The sequence below is a fragment of the Camelus bactrianus genome, chromosome 1, assembly GCF_048773025.1.
Source record: "Camelus bactrianus isolate YW-2024 breed Bactrian camel chromosome 1, ASM4877302v1, whole genome shotgun sequence".
NCBI classification, from domain to species: domain Eukaryota; kingdom Metazoa; phylum Chordata; class Mammalia; order Artiodactyla; family Camelidae; genus Camelus; species Camelus bactrianus.
In genome coordinates, this window is record NC_133539.1 from 96,918,438 (window position 1) to 96,940,682 (window position 22,245).

Consider the following 22,245-nt stretch of genomic DNA (forward strand, 5'->3'; position numbering starts at 1 on the left):
TCCAGGGCTACTCTTTGTGTGTGTTTAAGTGTTTGTTAGTAAGATCTTGGAAAGGAACAGGAGAATTATGTGCTCAGGTGCCATCTTGACCTGGACTTCCTATTACATGGGAACCTCTCTTTCCTAGATCAAATTCTTAATTTCTCCTCATAAATATTCCTAAGAAGATACTTCTTTTATATTTCAAAGCATTCTCTGGTGAGTTTGGTGAGATTCTATTTTTAAGAAAATCCCTCCTAAAAAGTCATAAAAATGCAACCAATGTTGGCTCAACCTCTACCTTTAACTGCCCCATTACTATTTTGATTAAAAATGGGGCAAACTTTAGGAGGCAGATGAATGCAAAGAAAACACAGGTTTTGGAATCAACCAGGCCTGGGCCCTTCTGCATCAGCCATGCCTGATTTTGAAAGAGGTCCCTAGAGCCCCAGTTTCCTTGTCTGTGCGAAGGAAATACTAATTCCCACCTCAATTCATCTTTGTAAAGATAAATGAAATAATGTGAGTAAAGCACATGTATCTACTGTTGTATCTACTACTACACAGTAAGTTCTCCGTAAATGTTAATTTTGTTCTTATCCTCAGTTATCTGCTGTTTTTACATAGAATTTCAGAAACAATCTATGGTGTTGGTTTAAGGAAGGCAAAGAGACCTAGATGAGTAATGTATTGATTTTGTTACCCATTGAATTGGGAAAAGACTCAAACATAAAATGTTGTCTAGGGACTGATCTTCAGTGTTCCTTTACTCTTGGTCCCATAACTTGTTGCCCTGGGAGGTCAGAGAAATAGGACTCCCCCCAACACTTGCTCAAGTGGCTTATGCAGAGGAGTTCTCCACCCATTACAGGACACAGCCATTTCAGAATTAAAACACCCTACAAAACACACAATGTGCCAAGGAACAAAGCATCAAAAACGTAAGGTGGAGACTAAGAGAACTAAGAAAGGTGAAAAAGTAACAATCCTCAAGTTGACTCTATTATTTGGAAAATTTGTGTTTGATCATTTTAGAAGAGCCAGCAAACTGTGGCAAAAAAATTAAAATTCAAAGAGGCAAAGGCACTTGAAAAGCATTAGTTATTGTTCACTTGTTACCAGTAATAGTCATTTTAGCTAGTAAAAGTCAAAACATTCCTGCTTCTTGTCATGCCACAGTAACTCAAATAACTGATTAAACTACTTGCAGAAAAAATACAGTTGCTTAATTACAATGCATTTAACTTCAGCCCTTTAAAAAAAAGCCTGGATTATTATAAAGCTATTTTTAAATGAACAATATGTTCTAATTTAAATTCAAGTAACTGTTTAAACATACATACCATCATCACCACCACCACCACCAACAGACATACACAGAGGGGTAGTAATTTACTCCCTGAGGGAAATAATATGGTATTTGGAGTCTCCAAGATTTAAAAAAGGAGTATTATGCAAAGAACAGATGTGACACAAATACATTGTGCCTGATTTTACTGAAGACGTAAGAATGGAAGAAAATATTTTAAAGAAAAAAGAAATCAGGATCTTCTATGAACATCTGTCATTTGATTGTCAAATGTACTATAATTAGAAGAACCGCTAACAACTGTATAGGTATACCAAAAACTAACATCTTCTCTAAATTTCAGGACTACCCGTCACAGTTTGTATCTAAGAAACCCAATGTCAGTACAAACAGAAGAAAGTTGGCTTCAAGAATTGTATAGCACAGAGCAGCTGCGTGAGTAGTTTGGTTTGGGAGATGGGATTGCACGTTGGAAAGAGCCCTGGTGTAGGCAGCCATCAGAGCTAGGTTTGAGTCCCAGTCCTGACACAAACTAACACTGTGACCATTGGACAAGTCACTTAACCTCATTGCCTCTGTTTCTTCATCTGTTGCCATAATAATCCTTCTGTCACAGGGCTGTTATGAAGATCAAAATAAGAGTTAATATTTAAATTCCTTGGCACTGAGATTTTAATAAATGGTAGCATTTGTGTTCACATCAAGAAGTAATCTGCCATCGGGGGGTGGGTATAGCTCAGTGGTAGAGTTCATGCTTAGCATGCATGAGGTTCTGGGTTCAATCCCCAGGACATCCATTAAAAAAAAGTAAATGAATAAATAAAACTAATTACCTGCCCCCTCCAAAAGAGAAAAAACATTCCTTTAAAAAATAAAATAAAAATTATTTAAAAAGAAAAATATAATGTAAACATTAAAATCTTAACTGATCCCAATATATTCCTCAGAGGTAATCATTATGAATAGCCTTTCCTTTCACCTTTAATATTTGTTTTATGTTATGTCACTTATTCATCAGATGTTTCCTGAGCACACACCACATGCCAAGCACCTGTCATAGGTCAGTTTCCTGTTCTAGGGAAACAGCAATGAACAAAGCAGACAAACCCCCGTCTCAGTGATCTTCCATAAAAAGTGTGGGAGGTGGAGGTGACAGTGAGATAAATAATACACAAAAGAAGTAAATATATAAAACATTAGATGATGTAGTGCTAAGGGGGAAAATAAACCAGGGAGAGGGATGGAAAATGCTGGGCAGATGGGTGCAAGCTTACATGGGACACTCAGGGAAATCCTCACCGAGAAGGTGAAATACTTAAGTAAAGACCTCAAGGAGGCGAGAGAGCCATGATGATCTCTGGTGGAAGAGTGTTCCGGGCACAGGGAAGAGCAAGTGCTTCCTTCTAGAACAAGGCGGCAGCCAGTGTGGCTGCAGTGGAGTAAATAAGGAGGTGACTCCTAGGGGTAAGGTCAGAGAGACAATGAGGGCCAAATCCTGTTCAATGGAAATGAAACGGGAAGTCACTGGAGCATTCCCACAGAGGAGTGAAGCGATCTAACATAAAAACTAAACATAAGATGTACAATTAATATTAAATATTACCATAATATTAAACCTAATATTAAGATTTTAATTATTCCCAAATGAACCTATATAGTCAGTATAATTGTGACACAGTTTTTCAGTGGGATTTGACAAGTTGAGGCTTTGGTCTTGCTTTGTAGCGTTAAAAGGTGAAATGAGACATTTTCAAATGTTTAAGAGTTCATATGAGCAGACATGGATTGGAGCTGGGCAGCAACAAACCAGAAGTGGTTAGGAGCACTCCACAGACAAGAGCTAAGGAGAGGTTTCCATAGAGAAGACAAGGGGGCAAAGCAGGGAAAGCATTTGATTGGCTATTGCTCAAGGATGTATTACTTGGGGAAAGCCCGGTTGGCTGTTTGTGATTGGCTGTCCTCAACCTTGAGGAACTGACTCTGGCTTTGGTTCTGCCTTGCTTCCAATTTGGCTGCCGAGGCATTAGGGCCACCTCATCTAATGGCCTCCCCGTTTGATTACTTTGACAGCAGGAACCTGGTGTACCTTTTCACATTTTTCAGATTATCTTTTATGTGCTTTTTTCATATAGGACTCATATGCAACTCTCATTAGTTTATTCTTAGGTATTTTATAGTTTTTTATTGATGTAACAACTAGAATCTTTTTTCCTATATTTCCTAGTTGGTTATTGTTAGTTTATAGGAATACTATTAATTTCAATGTATTAATCTTGTCTCTGATCCCCATTACTGAACCTTCCTATTCTAATAGTTTATCAGTTGAAAGTCTACTAGATAACTACATTTCCTGTGAATAACAGCAGTTTTATCTCTTCTTTGAATTTTTTACTTAGCAGAGTATCCACGTCAGCAAAGATTGATCTAATTCTTTGAAATGACTGCACAGTATCCCCTTATATACATACAGTTACAGTGACGTATGTAATACATCTGATTGTTAGATGTTTCAGGGCTGTTTGGTTTGGTTTGGTGTCTTGACCTCTTCCCTATAACGAACGATGCCTTCATGAAAATCATTGTTCATTCTTTATTTTTCATACCTGTGCTGGCATCTCTGTCTGACAAGATGCCTAAAATGATTTTAAATTTCTTCAGATGCTGCTTCACATAGGAAGTGTGTCATCTTCTGAAGCCCATTTCTTTCTCCAGCGCCAGCCCTGGCTGTGCAGGTCCACCCCTTCCCTTTACCCCTGGCCTACTGTAGGTGGTTCTGATTGGATTTGCATCATTCCAGTCCTGTGCGTCTAACCTTCTAGATAGACATTACTCAAAGTGGCTTGTGTGTTGATGATTGTCTTCCCCATTTCCAGTATTGCCCTGGAATCTGCAGAGGGAATTACCCAGATGGTTTAGTTCACTGTCTTAAACTGGACCCCGCCAACCCCTGCTCCAGCATTCTTCTCCCTGAAAAATATTTTACAGAATAATAGTCATAAACTAGATAGAATAGTACTTTTAAAAGGCAGAAAACTAGAAGGTCTGCAAACTATGATTATAATCAAGTAAAATATGCATTCGTGTAGTATCCTAAGGCTAGAAAGCAGCAAGGAAACATCTCTTAATGTGCTACATTAGTGGTGAGTCTCCTCTGTTTGTTACTTACTGTTGATAAAATGCTATTTGGGGCAACAACAAAAAAATTAAAATATAAAACAAACACAACAAGGTCACTTATTTTTCCTAGAGGCATATATTCTTTTATATTAAGCTCCTTTCCTCCTTTGTCAGGAGAGATGACAAATGTACACTCTTTTTGCAGAGAAGGAAATGCCCTCTGTGAAGAAGGAAGATGAACCTGAAAATCTAGCTTCTAAGTTAAGAGGTAACTGGATGTCTGGCATCATCCCCTCTGCTAACAACAGCAACCTGCCCTGAGGGAGCCAGCCTTAACTTGAATGGTGCCCAGCCCCTTTAGAAAAGAGCTTCCCTCAGAATACGTACAAGAAGGTGGTTAACGTAGGGTTTCAGGGCATTTAGACTGTGCGTGCTGTGTTTGTGAGAGAGAGAGGGAGAGGGAGAGGGAGAGGGAGAGGGAGAGAGGGAGAGAGGGAGAGAGAGAGAGAGAGAGAGAGAGAGAGAGAGAGAGAGAGAGAGAGAGAGAGAGAGAGAGATGGGCTAGGATCTTCAAACTAGAGAAAATGGAACACACTGCACAACAGTTTTAAACTTTCCTTCTAAATCTATCCTTTTTTTCTTCAGCAAAATGGGTAATTAATCCAGAAGAGCCAAAACTAAGTATTTTATGTGAGCTGGAGGTAAGAAATATTTATCAGTCCATCTAGTACACTGTACTCATAGTAAAAATCACTTACTCAATTTTTTTTTTTCTCTCTCTCTTAAATTTAGTTTAAGGAAGACTTCATAAAACTCTTTGAGCCTTCTCTGAGAACATTACCCAGCGTCGGGCCACCACCCATTTTGACATTCAAGCAAGAGAGTTCCAATTTAGGCATTAAGTTCAAGGTGATTTTCATTCATATTATTATTTTTTTAATTTTTACTGTAATTAATGGTAAAAAGTTACATTATGAATTGCACAAAAGACAGTGAACGTATCTTTAAAAAAAAGGCAAAGGGGGTGGGTATAGCTCAGTGGTAGAGCACATGCTTAGCATGCATGAGGTCATGGGTTAAATCCCCAGTACTTCCACTGAAAAATGATGATAAGTAAATAAACCTAATTATCTCCCCCCACCCCCCAAAAAGCCAAAGAGCTCATGTACATGGAATGGCCCTTACACAGGGTGGCTGTATCCATTTCCTAGGGCTGCTGTGACAAAGTACGACAAACTATGTGGCTTACAGTGATAGGAAAGTATTGTCTCACAGTTCTGAAGGCTGGAAGTCCAAAATCAAGGTGTTAGCAAGTCCAGCCTAGAGGGAAGAGATCCTCCTTGCCTCTCCCAGGTGTCCGGTAGCAGCCGGCAATCCCTGGCTTCCTTGGCTTGCAGCTGAGTCATTCGGGCCTCTGCCTCAGTTGTCCCAGCAGGCTCAGTGTGTCTGTGTCCAAATGTCCCTCTTCCCCAGCGATACCACATTAGTGGTGATTAGTGCCTGCCCTCATGACCTCATCTTACATCTGCAGAGACCCCTTTCTAATAAGGCCACAAGTTCCAGGGGTTAGGAATTCAACCCATAAGAGTGGCCATAAAGCCTGGACATGTACATGAACATTAGCTGTATTTGATCACACTAAGTGACCAACTGACATCTGCATTCCATGGGCGAGGGAGGGGTCACCTTAGTCATTCCAACAGGATGCACATCGCCCTGCTTCTCCAGCAGGGCGAAGGACTGACTGATGGTATGATTACGTCCAAACTTGGACAGCATGGCCATGTGCAGAGAGCTGCACACCCCCCAGGTGGGAACCTCCTTGATTACTCTCTGGGGTCCCCTACAGGTGCAGGCTTCTTCACTGAAAATAACAGACACCAATCATTCGAGGCAGGGCGTCACAGACGTGTGTGCAGGAGTTGACGGGAATGCTGTGGGGGTGCCCCGAGGTGGTTGCTGTTCATTGCCATTTTGTGCAGCACACTGAACTATGCAATTATAACATGTGGTGACACATTAAATACATCTCATTGCGTGATGAGTCAGCATTTACTGTTCATATTTGCCCAGGGTTCTAAATTTTATGGTCACCTTCCAGACTGCAGGCTGAAATTCTTTCTTCAAACACAACACCTTCCTTTTTCTGAAGCACAAAGGCTTATATCCAGAAAGTTTCTTGAGCTTTCTTCCCCTGATGCCCAGAGATGGGCCTGAATACGAGGAAGGCCTTGTGGCCTTTCTTGCCCTGAGTCGTCCCTGCACTGGCCCCTGGGCAGGGTTGACGCCGCCCGCATCCCGGACAGACCTTTCAGGTCTTCTGAGATGGGCCTTGACACTGGTCAAGTTCAGGGGTGGCAGCAGCCACGCCCTCTTGAGGTGCAGATTCCAGCCCCACTAGTGATTTTTTGAAGTATCTCCACTTGCTTTGCCCCATGTGATGGGGTAAAGGGACCATGGACGGAGTTCACCACCAAGATGCTGGTGTGGGACAGGCTATAGCTGGCCAGGCACTGCCAAGTTCTGTGTGCCCGCTCCATCATTTGGTAGATCCTAGATTCATCCCCACCATCCCTGTATTACAAGGCTTTCCTCCCTAAGGGTTCTGTTTGCAGAGATGTGCAGTACTTACTACTGGGTGGTTTCAGTGACCTAAAGATATTGGACATTACTCTGGGGTTCCTGGCCATCTCAGTCACCCTTTGGCCCCAGGTGGCCATTTTGCCAGTCCCAGAGAATGGCTTCCATGGCAATATAGATGCCCTGGTAATTTCATGACCTGCAAGTCACGTCCTGGGTCTTCTCCTGGAGGCCTGTGCCGAGGCTTGGCTGCTCACCTGCCCAGGAGCCTCCGCAGTCACAGCCATGACCTCAGATCACTAACAGGGCCGTGGTGCATCCACCCCGCACCGAGTCACCTGTGCCCCTCACGCCCCGTCTCCTCTTGCTTCCCTCGGCTTCCCTTCCCCCTCCTGGATTACCTTCACAGCACAGCCAGGAGAATTCAGTGACTCAGCTGGGCCTCCCTTGAGAAAGGATTCTAGTTTATTTTAGAAAGTGGACCATTGTAAATAGTGCCAACATAGTCATGTCACAACTGTTTCTTATCTGACACTTCTTGAAAGAGTATATGGTATTCAAACACCTGAGACCATTTACACAAAGTCAAGTATGTGTTGTCCTCTGTCTCCCACATCTGGTCACACACTGTACATCCCCCTCAACAAGGGACCCTGATGTCAACAGTGAAGTCATTTCTGCAACATTCTTCTTACACCAAGGAGGCAGCCCAAGGACTCACGCAGCTCCTAGGGGCTCAGCGGGGCCCTGGTGAGCTGCACCGGAGAGGGGCCCCCAAACCACCTCGGCCTCCTCAGTCCTTACCAGCCCTTGACTAGAAGTGATGTCTCATCACTGGAATATACAGATCTTGCTGGTCTGGTGCCTTCTAGCAGAGGACCTCAGCCCCTGAAAGCTCCCTCCCGACTGCTTCTGGGAGCCCTCATGGGCTGACAAGAGTTCTCAGGTAGGTCTGTACCGCCCTCACCCCACTGTCGTTGGACCGGACACTCGCTGGCCCTGCCCAGGGCCCTGGCTGCTACTGCTCTGAGAGGTTCTGGGCCTCCTTGTGGGCATGTCTTCATTTTTTTTTCTCCTCTCTGAAGGAAGAAGAGGAGGAGGTATCACCCAAGTGTGAATTCTGCGGGAGCGACCTAAGAACATTTCTTTCCAGTGTGGATGTTTCCTCTGACTACAATAACTCTGAACTAGCAGAACATGTAAGTTCTAAAGCGGGTTTACTGAGGAAACAGTGTCATTTTTAAACTCTGCTTTTAAATAGATGTGGTATTTTCTTCTGCATCTTTCCCCGTGTTGCCATCCTGAAAAGGGTTATGTGTTAGTGGTCGGGGGACTGCAACTCATACGCACAACGGGATCCCATTTCACACACACTCGGATGGCTAGAACCAAAAAGACAGATAATAACAAGTGTTAGCAAGGACACAGAGAAACTGGAACCCTCATACACCGCTGAAGGGGAACAGAAAATGGTGCAGCCGCTTTGGAAAACAGTCTGGCAGTTCCTTGAAAAGTTTAACACACAGTTACCATATAACCCAACAAACAATCCATTCCTAGGTATTATAAATACCCAAGAAAATTGACAGCATATGTCCACACAGAAACTGGTACACAAATGTTCACAGCAGCATGATTCATAACAGGCAAAAGGTGAAAACACCCAGATGTTCATCCACAGATAAATGGGTAGATAAACGGGGAGGGTCCACACAATGAACTATTACTCAGCCATAAAAAGGAATGAAGTGCTTATACATGCTACAGTATAAATAAAAACATTATGCTTGAAAACATTATGCTAAGTGAAAGAAGAACCACATGTCATATAATTCCATTTACATGAACTGTACAGAATAGGTGAATTTATAGAGACAGAAAGTAGGTGAGTGGTTGCCAGGGGCGGAGAGGAGAGGAAGACAGGGAGGGACTGTTAATGGATACAGGTTTCATGTTCTAAAATTGATTCTTGTGATGGTTGCACAATTCAGTAAATATACTAGAAACCATTGAATTGTACACTTTAAATGAATTGTATGGTATGTGAATTATATCTCAATAAAGCTGTTACCAAAAAATGTTACAATAGATTGTTATCTAAAACCCTATTAGCCAATTTTTGGTTTTTTTCCCTCCTGTAATTATCTTCATCCAGTACTGGTAAGATGAAAATGACCTCTTTGTTTTTCAGACCTCTTGTTGTAGTTATTTCCAAAATCTGATTGACTACATCTCAGAGGAAAAACAAAAAATCCAAACCTCTAAAGCTGAATTAATCTGTATTGACCCGCATGCCGCTCACGGCAGTGAAGTCGACAGACTCAAAGCAAAGGAAAAAGCTTTGTGGAGGTAATGCTGAGCCTTTGATATTGAACTCAGAGAGGCCCATTTAATTAAAGAGCTTTTTGTCCTACTTAATTAGAGAGCTTTTTGTAAAATGAACCTCGCTTTCTCAAAATAGATAAATTTTGAAGATGTGGTCCCAGTGAAGAAGTAAGAATTGGTCAAAGCAAACCTGTTACAGTTCCTGGTGGATGTGATGAAAGTCAGAAGCTTTCAGAAACTCAGTGAACACACTGACTTACAGCAGAAATTTACCAATCCCAAATTCCCAGGGCAATTCAGAATTCCCACATTAGAGAAATCTGTCCACTAAACAGAGTAGAAAAATACGCACACTGATTAAATGACTGTATTTATAAGTAATAACATAAAAATAGTAAGAAATGGTATTTGAATAGTAAAAATTTATAGTATACTGTTTTAAGCTTCAAACACATTTCCGATTTATGCATATTTTTTGATTTTGTAGAAAACAGGAGCGACAAATGGCCAAACACTATGCAGTATTAAAACAACAGACTAGTTTCTCCGAAGAAGGTAAGTTCATTGACGCGCATGTTATATACAGTTATACCTCAGAAAGCTCATATGCTTGATCAAGAGCTAAAACTGGCATATTTAAAAAACAATATTTAAAACTTTCACTTCAGTCAATGCATTGGTTGAAATGGCTCAGAAAATCTGGCTGAAATTTTTAAGCGTTCAACTCACCGTCGTTACTGATTGAAATAAATCAGCAACATCCATAGAGCCCTTCACAGACAGCTGTAAAGAGCTTCTGAGTTCACCGTCTCTCGTTTTATCCAGCACACACTCCATTTTTGTCTTCAAGCTGGGATATGGAAAATCTGCCAAAAACAAATCAGATTCCTGTCTTACAGATGGCCCGGCCCTGTCAGTCGGCTGGCCAGTAAAGCTGTCGTGCTGGTGGTATTGAAGGAGCCCTGACTTTAGCATCAGAAGTTCTGGATTTATACCCCTGCTTTTCTCCTTAGAGGCTGCCCAATTATTTAATCTTTCTAAGCAACGGGCTCCTCCTCTACCACTCAGAGCTATTGAAAAGATACTTAGAGAAGATAGATATATTGTGTGTGTGTATTTTTAAACTAAATCCCTAGTGCAAAGTTCCTTTGTGTTCAACTGTTTCCTATGAGAACTAAGGCCAGAATGGAATGGAAATCATCATTTTTGTTCTTTCAGCAAAGGAATGTTCTCTTTTTTTAACAAAAGAGAGCCCTCAATTTAATTTAATGAAGGTTCTCATTTTTCTCCCATTAAAAAAAATGTCAGATGAATCAATGCATTTGTAAGAGAGTTTGAAATTTCATTTTAGGAGAGTGGTTTTGGAAAATGTAAAACATGTATGTACTTTCATGTGATTCTTTTCCCATTAGATACAAAGCACTTTAAAACAATTTCTTACCAACTTTCCATGGATATTCCAGAAAAAGAGTCAGATGAGGAAGAGCCATCTCATTTTCAACTAGACAAAAAAAATATATCCATTTTTTGTTGTGATTCTAGGATAGCATGTGGAAAGGTAATTAGCTTGTAATTTTTAATACCCTACTCTTTAAAAATCAGTTTGACCTAAAAGTATAAAAGCTATCATGATGAATAAGGCAGCTTGGCTACATGACACATTTAGCTATTTGTCAAAAAGAACTGGTACAGACTTGGCCTTTTAACTTCTACTATACTTTATAATAATGCTTTACATACATTTTATGAAGGTTTATTTTAGTTAAAGCCTTTTACTTAAAAATGTGATAGCTGTATAGTAAGGAAATTTGGAAGCCTTTAAAAACTAAAAAGAATGGGAGAAAATCACTAGAAGTCTCACCCACATCCCAAAAATCATTATTAATATTTATTAATATTTCAATATTACCTAGATCTGCACTGCCAAGTATGGTAGCAAATACTCCACATGGCTATCTAAATTTAAAATAATTAAAATTAAAATGTAATTCTTCAGTCACACTAGTCACATTTCAAATGCTAAACAGCTTGACTAATGGCAACCATATTGCAGGGCAGATACAGAAAAATGTTATGGTAATAAAAGTTCCATTAGACAGCATTGTTCTAGAGTTTTTAAGCACAGGTTTTTGTTAACACACTTGGAATTATATTATAATTGTAATTTTTATCTCTTTTTAACTTAATTATCAAGAATTTTTCCATGATATAATATAGCTTACATTAACATCATTTTAGTATCTATGTACTTTTTCATCTAGTTTATTTAACCATTCCACTGGTATTGGACATAAAGGTTATTAAATCTTTTGCTATGCTAACATTGCTTTGAATATCTTTGTGAATAAATTTATTTTTATATAAGTATAGCTCCTCCGAATAGATCCCTAGAAATTAAGTTTCTGAGACCAGTTTTGTTTCTTTTGGGCGACAAAGAATTTAAGGGGTGACAGTGAACTGAGGTGACTAACAGAATCAAATCCAAATCCTGCCTGAAGGAAGGTCACTTATCCAAACCTCAAATTACTCCTACGAATTACCTTTCAAATTTAATTACCAGCACACAGTGAAAAATAATTAAAAACACAAGTAATCTCAACACCACAACTGAAAACCCAGAGGAAATGTATCTGATAAGAAAAGACCTACAAAGCCTTTAAAAACTGAAGTAATCTAACTCTATTTATGAAAGCAGAAGATTAGCTTAAAGATATATATGGAGGGAACAGAAACCCATAAAGTGACAGACAGGTTTGAAAAGAAAATGAACCTTATAGAAATGAAAAAGGCAACAACTGAAATTAAAAACTTAAAAGATGAGAGTTATATGCAGTTTAGACCCAACTAAAGAGAAAACTGATGACCTGGAAGAAAAGTTAAACAAACAAAACAGAACTATCAAAATTTACCATGGGGACAAAAAAAAGGTAAGGAATACATAAAAGTGTATATAATATGAAAACAGAATGAAGGGTCTAAAATGTATTTGTTCAAAATCCTAGAAGGAGAGGAAAAGATAATCAGGCAGAGGCAGTGTTTGAAGAGATAATGAATGATAATTTTCCAGAATTGATAAAAGAGACCAATTTACAGATTTAAGAATCCCCATGAATCCCAAGCAGGATGAATTAAAAAAAAAAATCTTAGACACATCATAGTAAAACTGCAAAACACCAAAGACAAAAAGAAAACCTAAAAATCAGCAGAGGGAAGAAAAAGGTTCTGTTTAGATTTAAAAGAAAGCAGTTAGAAATCAGCCTCCCCAAAGCAACAATGGAAGTCAGAGTAGAATGTCTTCCGTGTGCTGAAAGAAAATAACAATCTAGAAGGCTGTGCCTAGTTAAAATATCTTTCAAGAAAATGTGCTCCAAATAGAAATGGTCTAGCAAAACAGTTTGTCACTAGTAGCTTCTCACTAAAGGAAATTCTAAAGAATGTTCTTTGTGTAGTTGGATGGTCTGAGATTCAAGAAAGATGAAGAGTAAAGAAAGTGTTTATGGAATATATGGATAAAACTAATAGCTGGCTGATAATAATAATAATAATAATAATAATAATAATAACAGCTCATGGAGTTTCAAGAAACAGTATAGAATAAAAATGCATGAAAAAATAGTACGTGATTTGGGAAGACAGCTAAATGCAGTTACCGTGTTCTAAAGCCTTTGGTTTAGGAGAAGGGCAAATACATAGCTTAACTTTCAGACTTTGATAAGTTAAGATTGCTTGATAAAATTTTTAGGGTAGCCAGAAAAATAAGAGAAGCAAAGAGTATAACTTCCAAGCTATCGGAGGTAGAGCAAAAAATAGAGTAACTTATTTTAAATACCCGTCAAGAAACAAGAAAGGAGATGGAAAAGGAAAAACACATAACAGGGGACAAACAGAATGTCAGTAGTTATATGTAAGTACTTCAGTTAAAAAACAAAGACTGTCAGACAATTTATAAAAGGAAAAATTCCAACCATATACTGTTTACGAGAGACATAGCTAAAATAAATACAAGATACAAAAAGATTAAATATAAATAAACAAAAATGATGTAGCATAAAAATACCAAAGAGCAACACCAGAGGTAGAACACCACTTCATAGTAACAGAAGTTTTAATCCACCAGGAAAGTATAATGTTACAAAATATTTTCCCATATTAACCTAGCCTCAAAATACGAAACAAAATTTCACAGAAGTAAAAGGAAAAAAATTTAATCCATAATCATAATGGGATACTTGATAATTATCAAATAATTGATAATTGAGAGGACTATTAGACTGAGGCGGAAAAAGCAGTAATACAATAGAATATTTCAACAACCCATTTCACAAATTTGACCTAATGTTCATGGATTGGAAGATTAAATATTTGAAGGATGGCATTCTTCCCAAATTGATCTATAGATCCGATGCAACCGCAATTCAAATTCTAACAAGATTTGTGTTTTCGGGGAAGGGAGGTCTTGACAAGTTGACGCTGGGATTTACATGGAAATATAAAGAACCTAGAATAGCCAAGACTTTCTTGAAGAAGGCGGCTGGGAGGGAAGGGAACATGCTCTATCAGATACTAAGATCTATTACAAAATACAGCAATTAAGACAGTGTAGTGTGGGGCAGAATAAATACAGAAACCCATGATCCAGAATAGAGTTCAGAATCAGACTCATGCACACACAGACACCTGATTTATGACAGTGATGGCTGTACAGTGATGGTGAAAGGAAAACCTTTTCAGTGTAGAGTGCTGGGACAATTGAATATCCATATTTTTAATGAAATTGGAAGCATACCTTACGTCATGTAAAAATCAGTTCTAATGGATTAAAGACCTAAATGGGAAATGCAAAACTAAAAAGATTATTTTTATATAGGAGAATAGCTTTATTACTTCAGGTTAGGGAAAGGTTTACTAACCAGTTCAATAAAGCAGCATCCATAAAGGATTTGATAAATTGCAATTAAAATCTGAAAGACAAGCCAAGACACTTCGCAGCACATATGATATACGAAGGATAAACTAAATGTATAAAGAATTTTTATAAATCAACACAAAAAAAGTCTACTTAATAGAAAAATCGGCTAAAAAAAAACCCAAAAAACTTGACCAATTCTCAAAGGAGAAAATTCAAATGGTCAGTGAACACAGGAAAAGGTGCTCAACCCCATTAGTAACCTGGGAGAGAAAGGAAAGTTGAAACTACAATTACAGATCACTATGTATCTACACTATTGGCAAAAAAAAAAAAAAAAAAAAAAAAGGTAAACTCTGATAGTATCAAGTGTTGGAAAGGATACAGAACCACCCTCACTATTATTTGCTTCTAGTGGGAATACAAGTTGGTACAACAACTTGGAGATCATATCTAGTCAAGTGGAACACAGGCACATCTTGGGATTCGGCAGTTCTACCTCTGGGTCCAGCACACATGCATAAGAATGTTCAGAGTCTCATTGCTTGTAAGCCAAAACCAGGGAACAACTCAAATATCCACTCACAATAGAATGGGTCATTAGATAGTGATGAAGTAATGTAACAGAATGCTATACACAAGTAGAAGTTACTGGACTACAGCTACACCGGGACATGTATGAATCTTACAAACATAATGTTGACAAAAAGAAAATTTTTAAAATTCACAATGTATGATTCTATTTATGTAAAATTCAAAATGGGAAAAATTAAACTATTGTTTAGAGATTACAAAAGTGAAAACAACTACTATGGAATCAGACTAGTGCTTACGTCCAGGAAGGAAGAACGCTGACTTTGGGATAGACACCGGGGGCACTTCTGGAGCATCAGCACTGCTCTGTTTCGTGACCCAGATAGTGATAACTTGAGTGTTCACTTCATAATTACTCATTAACAAAATAGCATATTTTAGCACTGATCTGAATGTATGTCATATTTCATAAAAGTGAAAAATGTATTATCTTTCAAAATAAATGGCAACATTTGCATGAAAATTTAAATTGTTTAATGCATTGTTTAGCCCTAGGAATTCTTGTATCTGTTTTATTACAATTTAAAATTAGGAATAAATAGAACTAAACTGAATCTTTAGTTTATTATAAAACATTGTTGAGTACAAATCCATTTCCATATTGAGTATTTTACACAGAAAACAGTTAAACTTGGAGATATAATAAGGAACATCTCTTTGTACTCCTTTCGTAATCTTCCCAGACTCCACTAGTGTTTTGCTCAAGTGAATTTCAAGAGGAGCCTTGAATACACCAGATGCTGCAGCTTATTCTGGAGTATACAGTTTATTGAAGTATAATTTACAGTAACGCTCACATTTTTAGATGTACTGCTCTATGAATTTTGACAGTTATGTAATCACCACTACAATCAGGATATAGAATATCTACATTATGCCACAGCTGGATTTTTTTCAATCTTCTTTTGTTTTTATAGTAATATGTGGATAAGGTAAAAGTAAATAAATAAAAAATAAACAGAATTTTAAAATGAGCAGAAGACTTGAATAGACATTTTTTCAAAGACATACAGATGGCCAATAGGCACATGAAAAGATGCTCAACATTGCTAATCATCAGGAAAATGCAAATTAAAACCACAATGAGATATCACCTCACACCTGTCAAAATGGCTATCATCAAAAAGAACACAAATAACAAATGTTGGTGAGGATGTGGAGAAAAGGGAACCCTTGTACACTGCTGGTGGGAATGTAAAATGGTGCAGCCACTGTGGAAAATAGTATGGAGGTTTCTCAAAAAACTAAAAATGGAACTACCATGTGACCTAGCAATTCCACTCCTGGGTATATATCTGAAAAAAATGAAAACACTAATTTAAAAAGATAGATGCACCCCAATGTTCACAGCAGCATTATTTACACTTGCCAAGGTGTGGAAGCAACCTAACTGTCCATCAACAGATGAATGGATAAAGAAGATGTAATACACACACACACACACACACACACACACACACACACCCCAGAATACTACTGAGCCATAAAAAAGAATGAAATGTTGCCATCTGCAATAAGATGGATGGTCCTTGAGGGCATTATACTAAGCAAAATTAGTCAGACAAAGACAAATACTGTATGATATCACTTACATGTAAAATCTAAAAGATAAAACAAACTAGTAAATATAACAAAGAAAGAAACAGATTGATAGATATAGAAAACAAACTAGTGGTTTCCAGTGGGGGGAGGGAGGGGAGAGGGGCAAGGTAAGAGGAGGGGATTAAGAAGTACAGACTACTATGTGTGATTAAAGATTGTAAAATCACTGTTGTTCACCTAAAACTTATATAATATTGTAATAACAACTATACCTTAATTTTAAAAAGAAAATACCTCGCATATGATCAGCTCTTCTTAAGTGTTTGCTATGATGATGACTTAAAATATAATCCTGACTGAAGCCTAATTACTGTCATCTATCTTGCCTATTGAGTTAAAAAAAATTTTGTTTCAATAAAAGCAAACAACAAAAAACCCTTCCAACAGATATGTAACATCAGACACCTGCCAGAAGGGTTTTATCAAGTTTTCTGCAGGGGTTAGGGACAATCTTCAATGACTCCTAAAGACTGTTCCCTGTTGCTGATACAGAACCAAACATTTAAACTAAGAAATGGTTTGCATTGCTGTCAAGCAAGTGGAGGATGTCTGTTATTGTCACACTCTATGTGTTGTACCTGAAACAGTTAAGTGTCCCTTTATTTTCCGTGGTGTACAGATCGTGAGGAATGAGCTCTTCGAGAAGCACTATAAACACGGAAGCAAGTTTCTGACTTCATTTCCAGATGGCACAACGCAAATATTGTATCCTTTCTTTCAACAAGTTATTTGCACTAGCTTTATTTCTTCATAAAAAGAAAAAGACAAAAAATAGATAGAAAAATATAAAGAAAAAAATAGATATTACCCCCAAATCCTACCACCCAGAGGAAAGCTGTTAACATTTTATACATCTTTCTTTACTTTTTCCTATAAGCAATTATATAGTTCTTTAAAATTAATTTTTCAACAAGTTTTTCATATTTTGTAACTTGCCCTTTTACATAATATGATATATTATACAGTAAATACAATAAATAATAAAGTTGTGAGTATTAATATGCAATAAATATAGAGATACAACACCATTTTTATAACCACATGGTATTCCATCATAGGGAGGTACTATAATTGATTTAACCTACCCCCTAATACAGGTCAAAGGTGGTTTCACAATTTGGGGCTGTTATATATAACAGGTAAATAAATGAACAGCTTTGTGCATAATTTGCGCATATTTCCTTGAATTGGATACATAGGAATAGAAATTCTATGTCAGAAATTATGGACCTTTTAAAGTTTTAATAGATTTTGCCCCTCAGAAAATGTGTACCAGTTTACACATCCATGAGCAGCATGTTATTTTTTAATGCAAAAATTCAATATCCATTTTGTGGAACACTAAGCTATTGATCAGTTGAACTTCTGCCTGATGGCCGGGCCATTTGCTATTTCAACATAAAGGACACAGGAAAGTAAAACAAAACAAAATAATGAAATGAGGAGGACTTTTTTGGTGAACTAAGGGCCTCACTTTTTAAGAGAAAGTCACTTTTAGTCATAGCTGCCTGGATGTTTAGTCAAGCCCCAGGAATAAGCTGTAAAAATAACTTTATTAGTTGTCATTTTCTGCCCTGGCTTTAAATCTTTTTCATTCCCTTGAAGAATATGACTGATTTTCAAAATGATTCAGAATCAATGTTGTTTACTTCACCTCTGGATTTCTGATCAGCTTAGACAGAACTAAATATTAACAGTTAGTGAATTATTCTCAGCATATTTTATTCTTTTTGATGCTATTGTAAATCAAATTATTTTCTTAATTTCATTTTCAAAATGTTCACTGCCAGTGTAAAGAGATATAATTTATTTTTACATATTGATCTTTTAGCCTGTTAGAATTGTTTGTTAATTCTAATACATTGTTTTGTGGATTCCTCAGGATTTTCTAAATACAAGAGCATGTCATCTGCAAGTAGAGATAGTTTTACTTCTTCCATTTCCAATCTGGATGCCTTCATTTCTTTTTCTTTTATAAAAATTTCCTGACTGGAACATCCAGTACAATGTTGAATGGAAGAAGGGAGAGGGGACATTTTTGTTTAGTTCCTGATCTTAGGGAGAAAACATCTAGTCTTTCATCATTAAGTATGATGTTGGCTGTGGATTTTTGTTAGACATTCTTTTCAGGTTGAAGAGGTTCCCTTCTATTCCTAGTTCATTGAGTCTTTATCATAAAAAGGTTTTGTCAAATGCTTTTTCTGTGTTTATTGAGATGATCATCTATTTTTTGCTTCTTATTCTATTAACATAGTACATTTCATTCATTTATTTTTAGACTGCTTTATCATCTCAAAGGGCTCTCTCATAAATTGAATTTATTCCCAGAATAGTCAAAGACCATTAGAATAACCCAAATGACCTTATCTAATCTCAGCTACCCATCTGGGAACCTAGCCATCATCCGAGTGCCCAACAAGACAAATGGCTTCACTTGTATAGTCCAAGATGACATACCCACTAACCCTGCAATCCTGGCAGTGCTAGATTCTTCTGGCAGAAGTTCCTGCTATCATTCCAATGGAAATGTCTGGTAGGCTTCTAAGTTCCTCCTGCTGCCATTTTGTTTCTTGGATTTTGTGAAATGTTATTTTTCCCTTTTATTTTTTTCAACTTTATTGAGATATAATTGGCATATAACATGTAAGTTCAAAGTGTGCAACATGTTGATTTGATACACTTATATAGTGCAAAATGATTACCACCAAAGCATAAATAGCTAACACATGTATCATGTCACATAATTACCATTTATTTTTTGTGTCAAGAACATTTAAGATACATGCATCCCAATATTCATAGCAGCACTATTAATAACAGGCAAGATATGGAAGCAATCTAAATGTCCATCAACAGATGACTGGATAAAGAAGTTGTGGCATATATGTGTGTGTGTGTGTGTGTGTGTGTGTGTGTGTGTGTATGTATATATATACACACACAGATATATACGATGAAATACTACAGAGCCATAATATGGAATGAAATCATGCCATTTGCAGCAACATGGTTGGACCAAGAGATTATCATACTTGGTGAAGTAAGTCAGGAAAAGACAAATATCATATGATACCACTTACATGTTAAATCTTAAAAATGACACAATTGAACTTATTTACAACACAGAAATAGACTCACAGATATAGAAAACCAACTTATAGTTACCAAAGGTGGAAGCAGGGGAAGGGATAAATTAGGAGTCTGGGATTAGCAGATACAAACTACTATATATAAAATAGATAAACAACAAGGTCCTAATATATAGCACAGGGAACCATATTCAATAGCTTGTAATAAGCTATAATAAAAAGAATATGAAAAAGAATATATATGTATTTATGTATAACTGAATCACTTTGTTGTGCACCAGAAATTAACACAACATTGCAAATTATACTTTAATTTAAAAAGATACACTCAACAACTTTCAAGTATATAATACAGTATTAACTATAATCATTATGCTATATATTAGATCCCCAGAACTTATTCATTTTATAAGTAAAAATTTTATTTTTCCCTTTTAAATGACAAAAATATATTTAAGAAGATTTATTTACATTAATGGTCTTTAGATCGTAATATTCAACTCAGAGAAATTTCTGATTTATATCATTCCATATCCTTCTCAGGGGAAAAATCCTAGGCAACTATGTAAAAGAAAACTCATCATATTTTTTTTATACCAACAGCAAGAAAATATGAACTATATGATTTTAATATTAGAAAAAAACCTCTAAATAAATTATATGGTCACCCTAGGAATTTGAGATATGAACCTAAGCCTCTCTAGAGCCTATGCCTTGATAATGTTAAACTGCCACATCTATGGAAAAAATTTGCAATGGACAACTACTATATTGTGTTGTTACTGTTTGAGATATATTCCTAACAAGCTTCCTATAGCCACCACCACCAATAACATACAAACAAAATCTCTAGAGAAACTAAGATCCTGATCCCATTTTGATTTATTAACTTATATACTCTGTGACTTCATATTATTTCATTTAGCCTGAGAAAGTGAAATTGGGATTCTAACTTCAAATATAATTTAATCTTTTTAAGCTTTTCAGAAAGAGATATTCTCTCCCTTTAAATTATTTACAGGTATAACAATCTCATCTTGAGAAACTCTGCCAAAAACTGACAGAGTTTGAACACTCTGCCAGTACTCGAGAAAGTTAAGACACAAAGAGGTATTTGTGCTTCTAGTCCAAAACAGAAGTCAATCCATTACCCTCAAGTATACTGGAGAATTTCTACTTATTCTTCAGAGTCAATAACAATTCTAATGCTTTTGGATTTGAAGAATCAATATTGTTAAAATGGCCATACTGCCCAAGGCAATCTACAGATTTAATGCGATCCCTATCAAATTACCCATGACATTTTTCACAGAACTAGAACAAATAATCCTAAAATTTACATGGAATCACAAAAGACCCAGAATTGCCAAACCAATATTGAAGAAAAAGAATGAAGTTGGAGGAATAACCCTCCCAGACTTTAGATAATACTACAGAGCTACAGTAATCAAAACAGCATGGTACTGGCATAAAAACAGACATATGGATCAATGGAACAGAATAGAGAGCCCAGAAGTAAACCCAAAGACCTATGGTCAATTAATCTTTGACAAAAGAAGCAAGAATATACAATGGAGAAAAGACAGTCTCTTCCACAAGTGGTGTTGGGAAAACTGGATAGCAGCATGCAAATTAATGAAGTTACAATACTCCCTCACACTATATACAAAAATAAAACTCAAAGTGGCTTAAAAACTTAAATATAATACAGACATGATAAACCTAGAAGAAAACACAGGCAAAAGATTCTCTGACATAAATCTTAGCAATGTTCTCCTATGGCAGTCTACCCAGGCAATAGAAATAAAAGCAAAAATTAACAAATGGGACCTGATTAAACTTACAAGCTTTTGCACACCACAAAGAAACCCATAAGCAAAACAAAATGACAACCTACAGAATGGGAGAAAATATTTGCAAATGATGTGACTGACAAAGGCTTAATTTCCAGAATATATAAACAGCTTATACAACGTAATAACAAAAAACTAAACAACCCAATCCAAAAATGGGCAGAAGACCTAAACAAATAATTCTCCAATGAAGACATACAAATGGCCAATAGGCATATGAAAAAATACTCTATATGGCTAATTATCAGAGAAATGCAAATCAAAACTACAAGGTATCACCTCACACCAGTCAGAATGGCCATCATTCAAAAGTCCATGAATGATAAATGCTGGAGAGGGTGTGGAGAAAACGGAACCCTCCGACACTGCTGGTGGGAATGTAATTTGGTGCAACCATTATGGAAAACAGTATGGAGATTCCTCAAAAGACTAAAAATAGACTTACCATATGATCCAGCAATCCCTCTCCTGGGCATATTTCCAGAGGGAACTCTAATTCAAAAAGATATGTGCACCCCAATGTTCATAGCAGCACTATATACAATAGCCAAGACATGGGAACAACCTAAATGTCCATCAACAGATAACTGGATAAAGAAGTTGTGGTATATTTATACAATGGAATACTACTCAGCCATAGAAAAGAATAAAATAATGCCATTTGCAGCAACATGGATGGACCCAGACCCAGAGAGCATCATTCTAAGTGAAGTAAGCCAGAAAGAGAAAGAAAAACACCATATGATATCACTCGTGTGTGGAACCAAAAAAAATAAAAGGTCACTATGAACTTATCTACAAAATAGAAACAGACTCACTGACATAGTAAACAATCTTATGGTTACCAGGGGATAAATTTACAAGTTTTAGATTTGCGAATGTTAGCCACTA

At 37.0% G+C, this 22,245-nt stretch overlaps 2 protein-coding genes across 2 annotated transcripts in view; one reads left to right on the top strand and one right to left on the bottom strand.

Moving 5' to 3' along the window:
• The window catches only part of MED12L (mediator complex subunit 12L), a 625,134-nt gene extending 611,773 nt beyond the window's left edge, over positions 1 to 13,361 (bottom strand). Inside the window, exons 1-2 of the mRNA XM_074369503.1 lie at positions 10,752 to 13,361; positions 10,040 to 10,176 (exon numbers count right to left, since the gene is read on the bottom strand). The gene's annotated coding sequence lies outside the window, so the exon portion shown is untranslated. The remainder of the gene's footprint in view (positions 1 to 10,039; positions 10,177 to 10,751) is intronic.
• Positions 1 to 22,245, top strand: part of ERICH6 (glutamate rich 6) — a 31,566-nt gene that overhangs the window by 3,845 nt on the left and 5,476 nt on the right. Inside the window, exons 3-12 of the mRNA XM_010952108.3 lie at positions 1,632 to 1,723; positions 4,611 to 4,673; positions 5,051 to 5,106; positions 5,198 to 5,314; positions 8,071 to 8,184; positions 9,177 to 9,334; positions 9,798 to 9,865; positions 10,723 to 10,868; positions 17,032 to 17,117; positions 18,790 to 18,945. Of these exons, the coding sequence (XP_010950410.1) occupies positions 1,632 to 1,723; positions 4,611 to 4,673; positions 5,051 to 5,106; positions 5,198 to 5,314; positions 8,071 to 8,184; positions 9,177 to 9,334; positions 9,798 to 9,865; positions 10,723 to 10,868; positions 17,032 to 17,117; positions 18,790 to 18,945 (1,056 nt within the window). The remainder of the gene's footprint in view (positions 1 to 1,631; positions 1,724 to 4,610; positions 4,674 to 5,050; positions 5,107 to 5,197; positions 5,315 to 8,070; positions 8,185 to 9,176; positions 9,335 to 9,797; positions 9,866 to 10,722; positions 10,869 to 17,031; positions 17,118 to 18,789; positions 18,946 to 22,245) is intronic.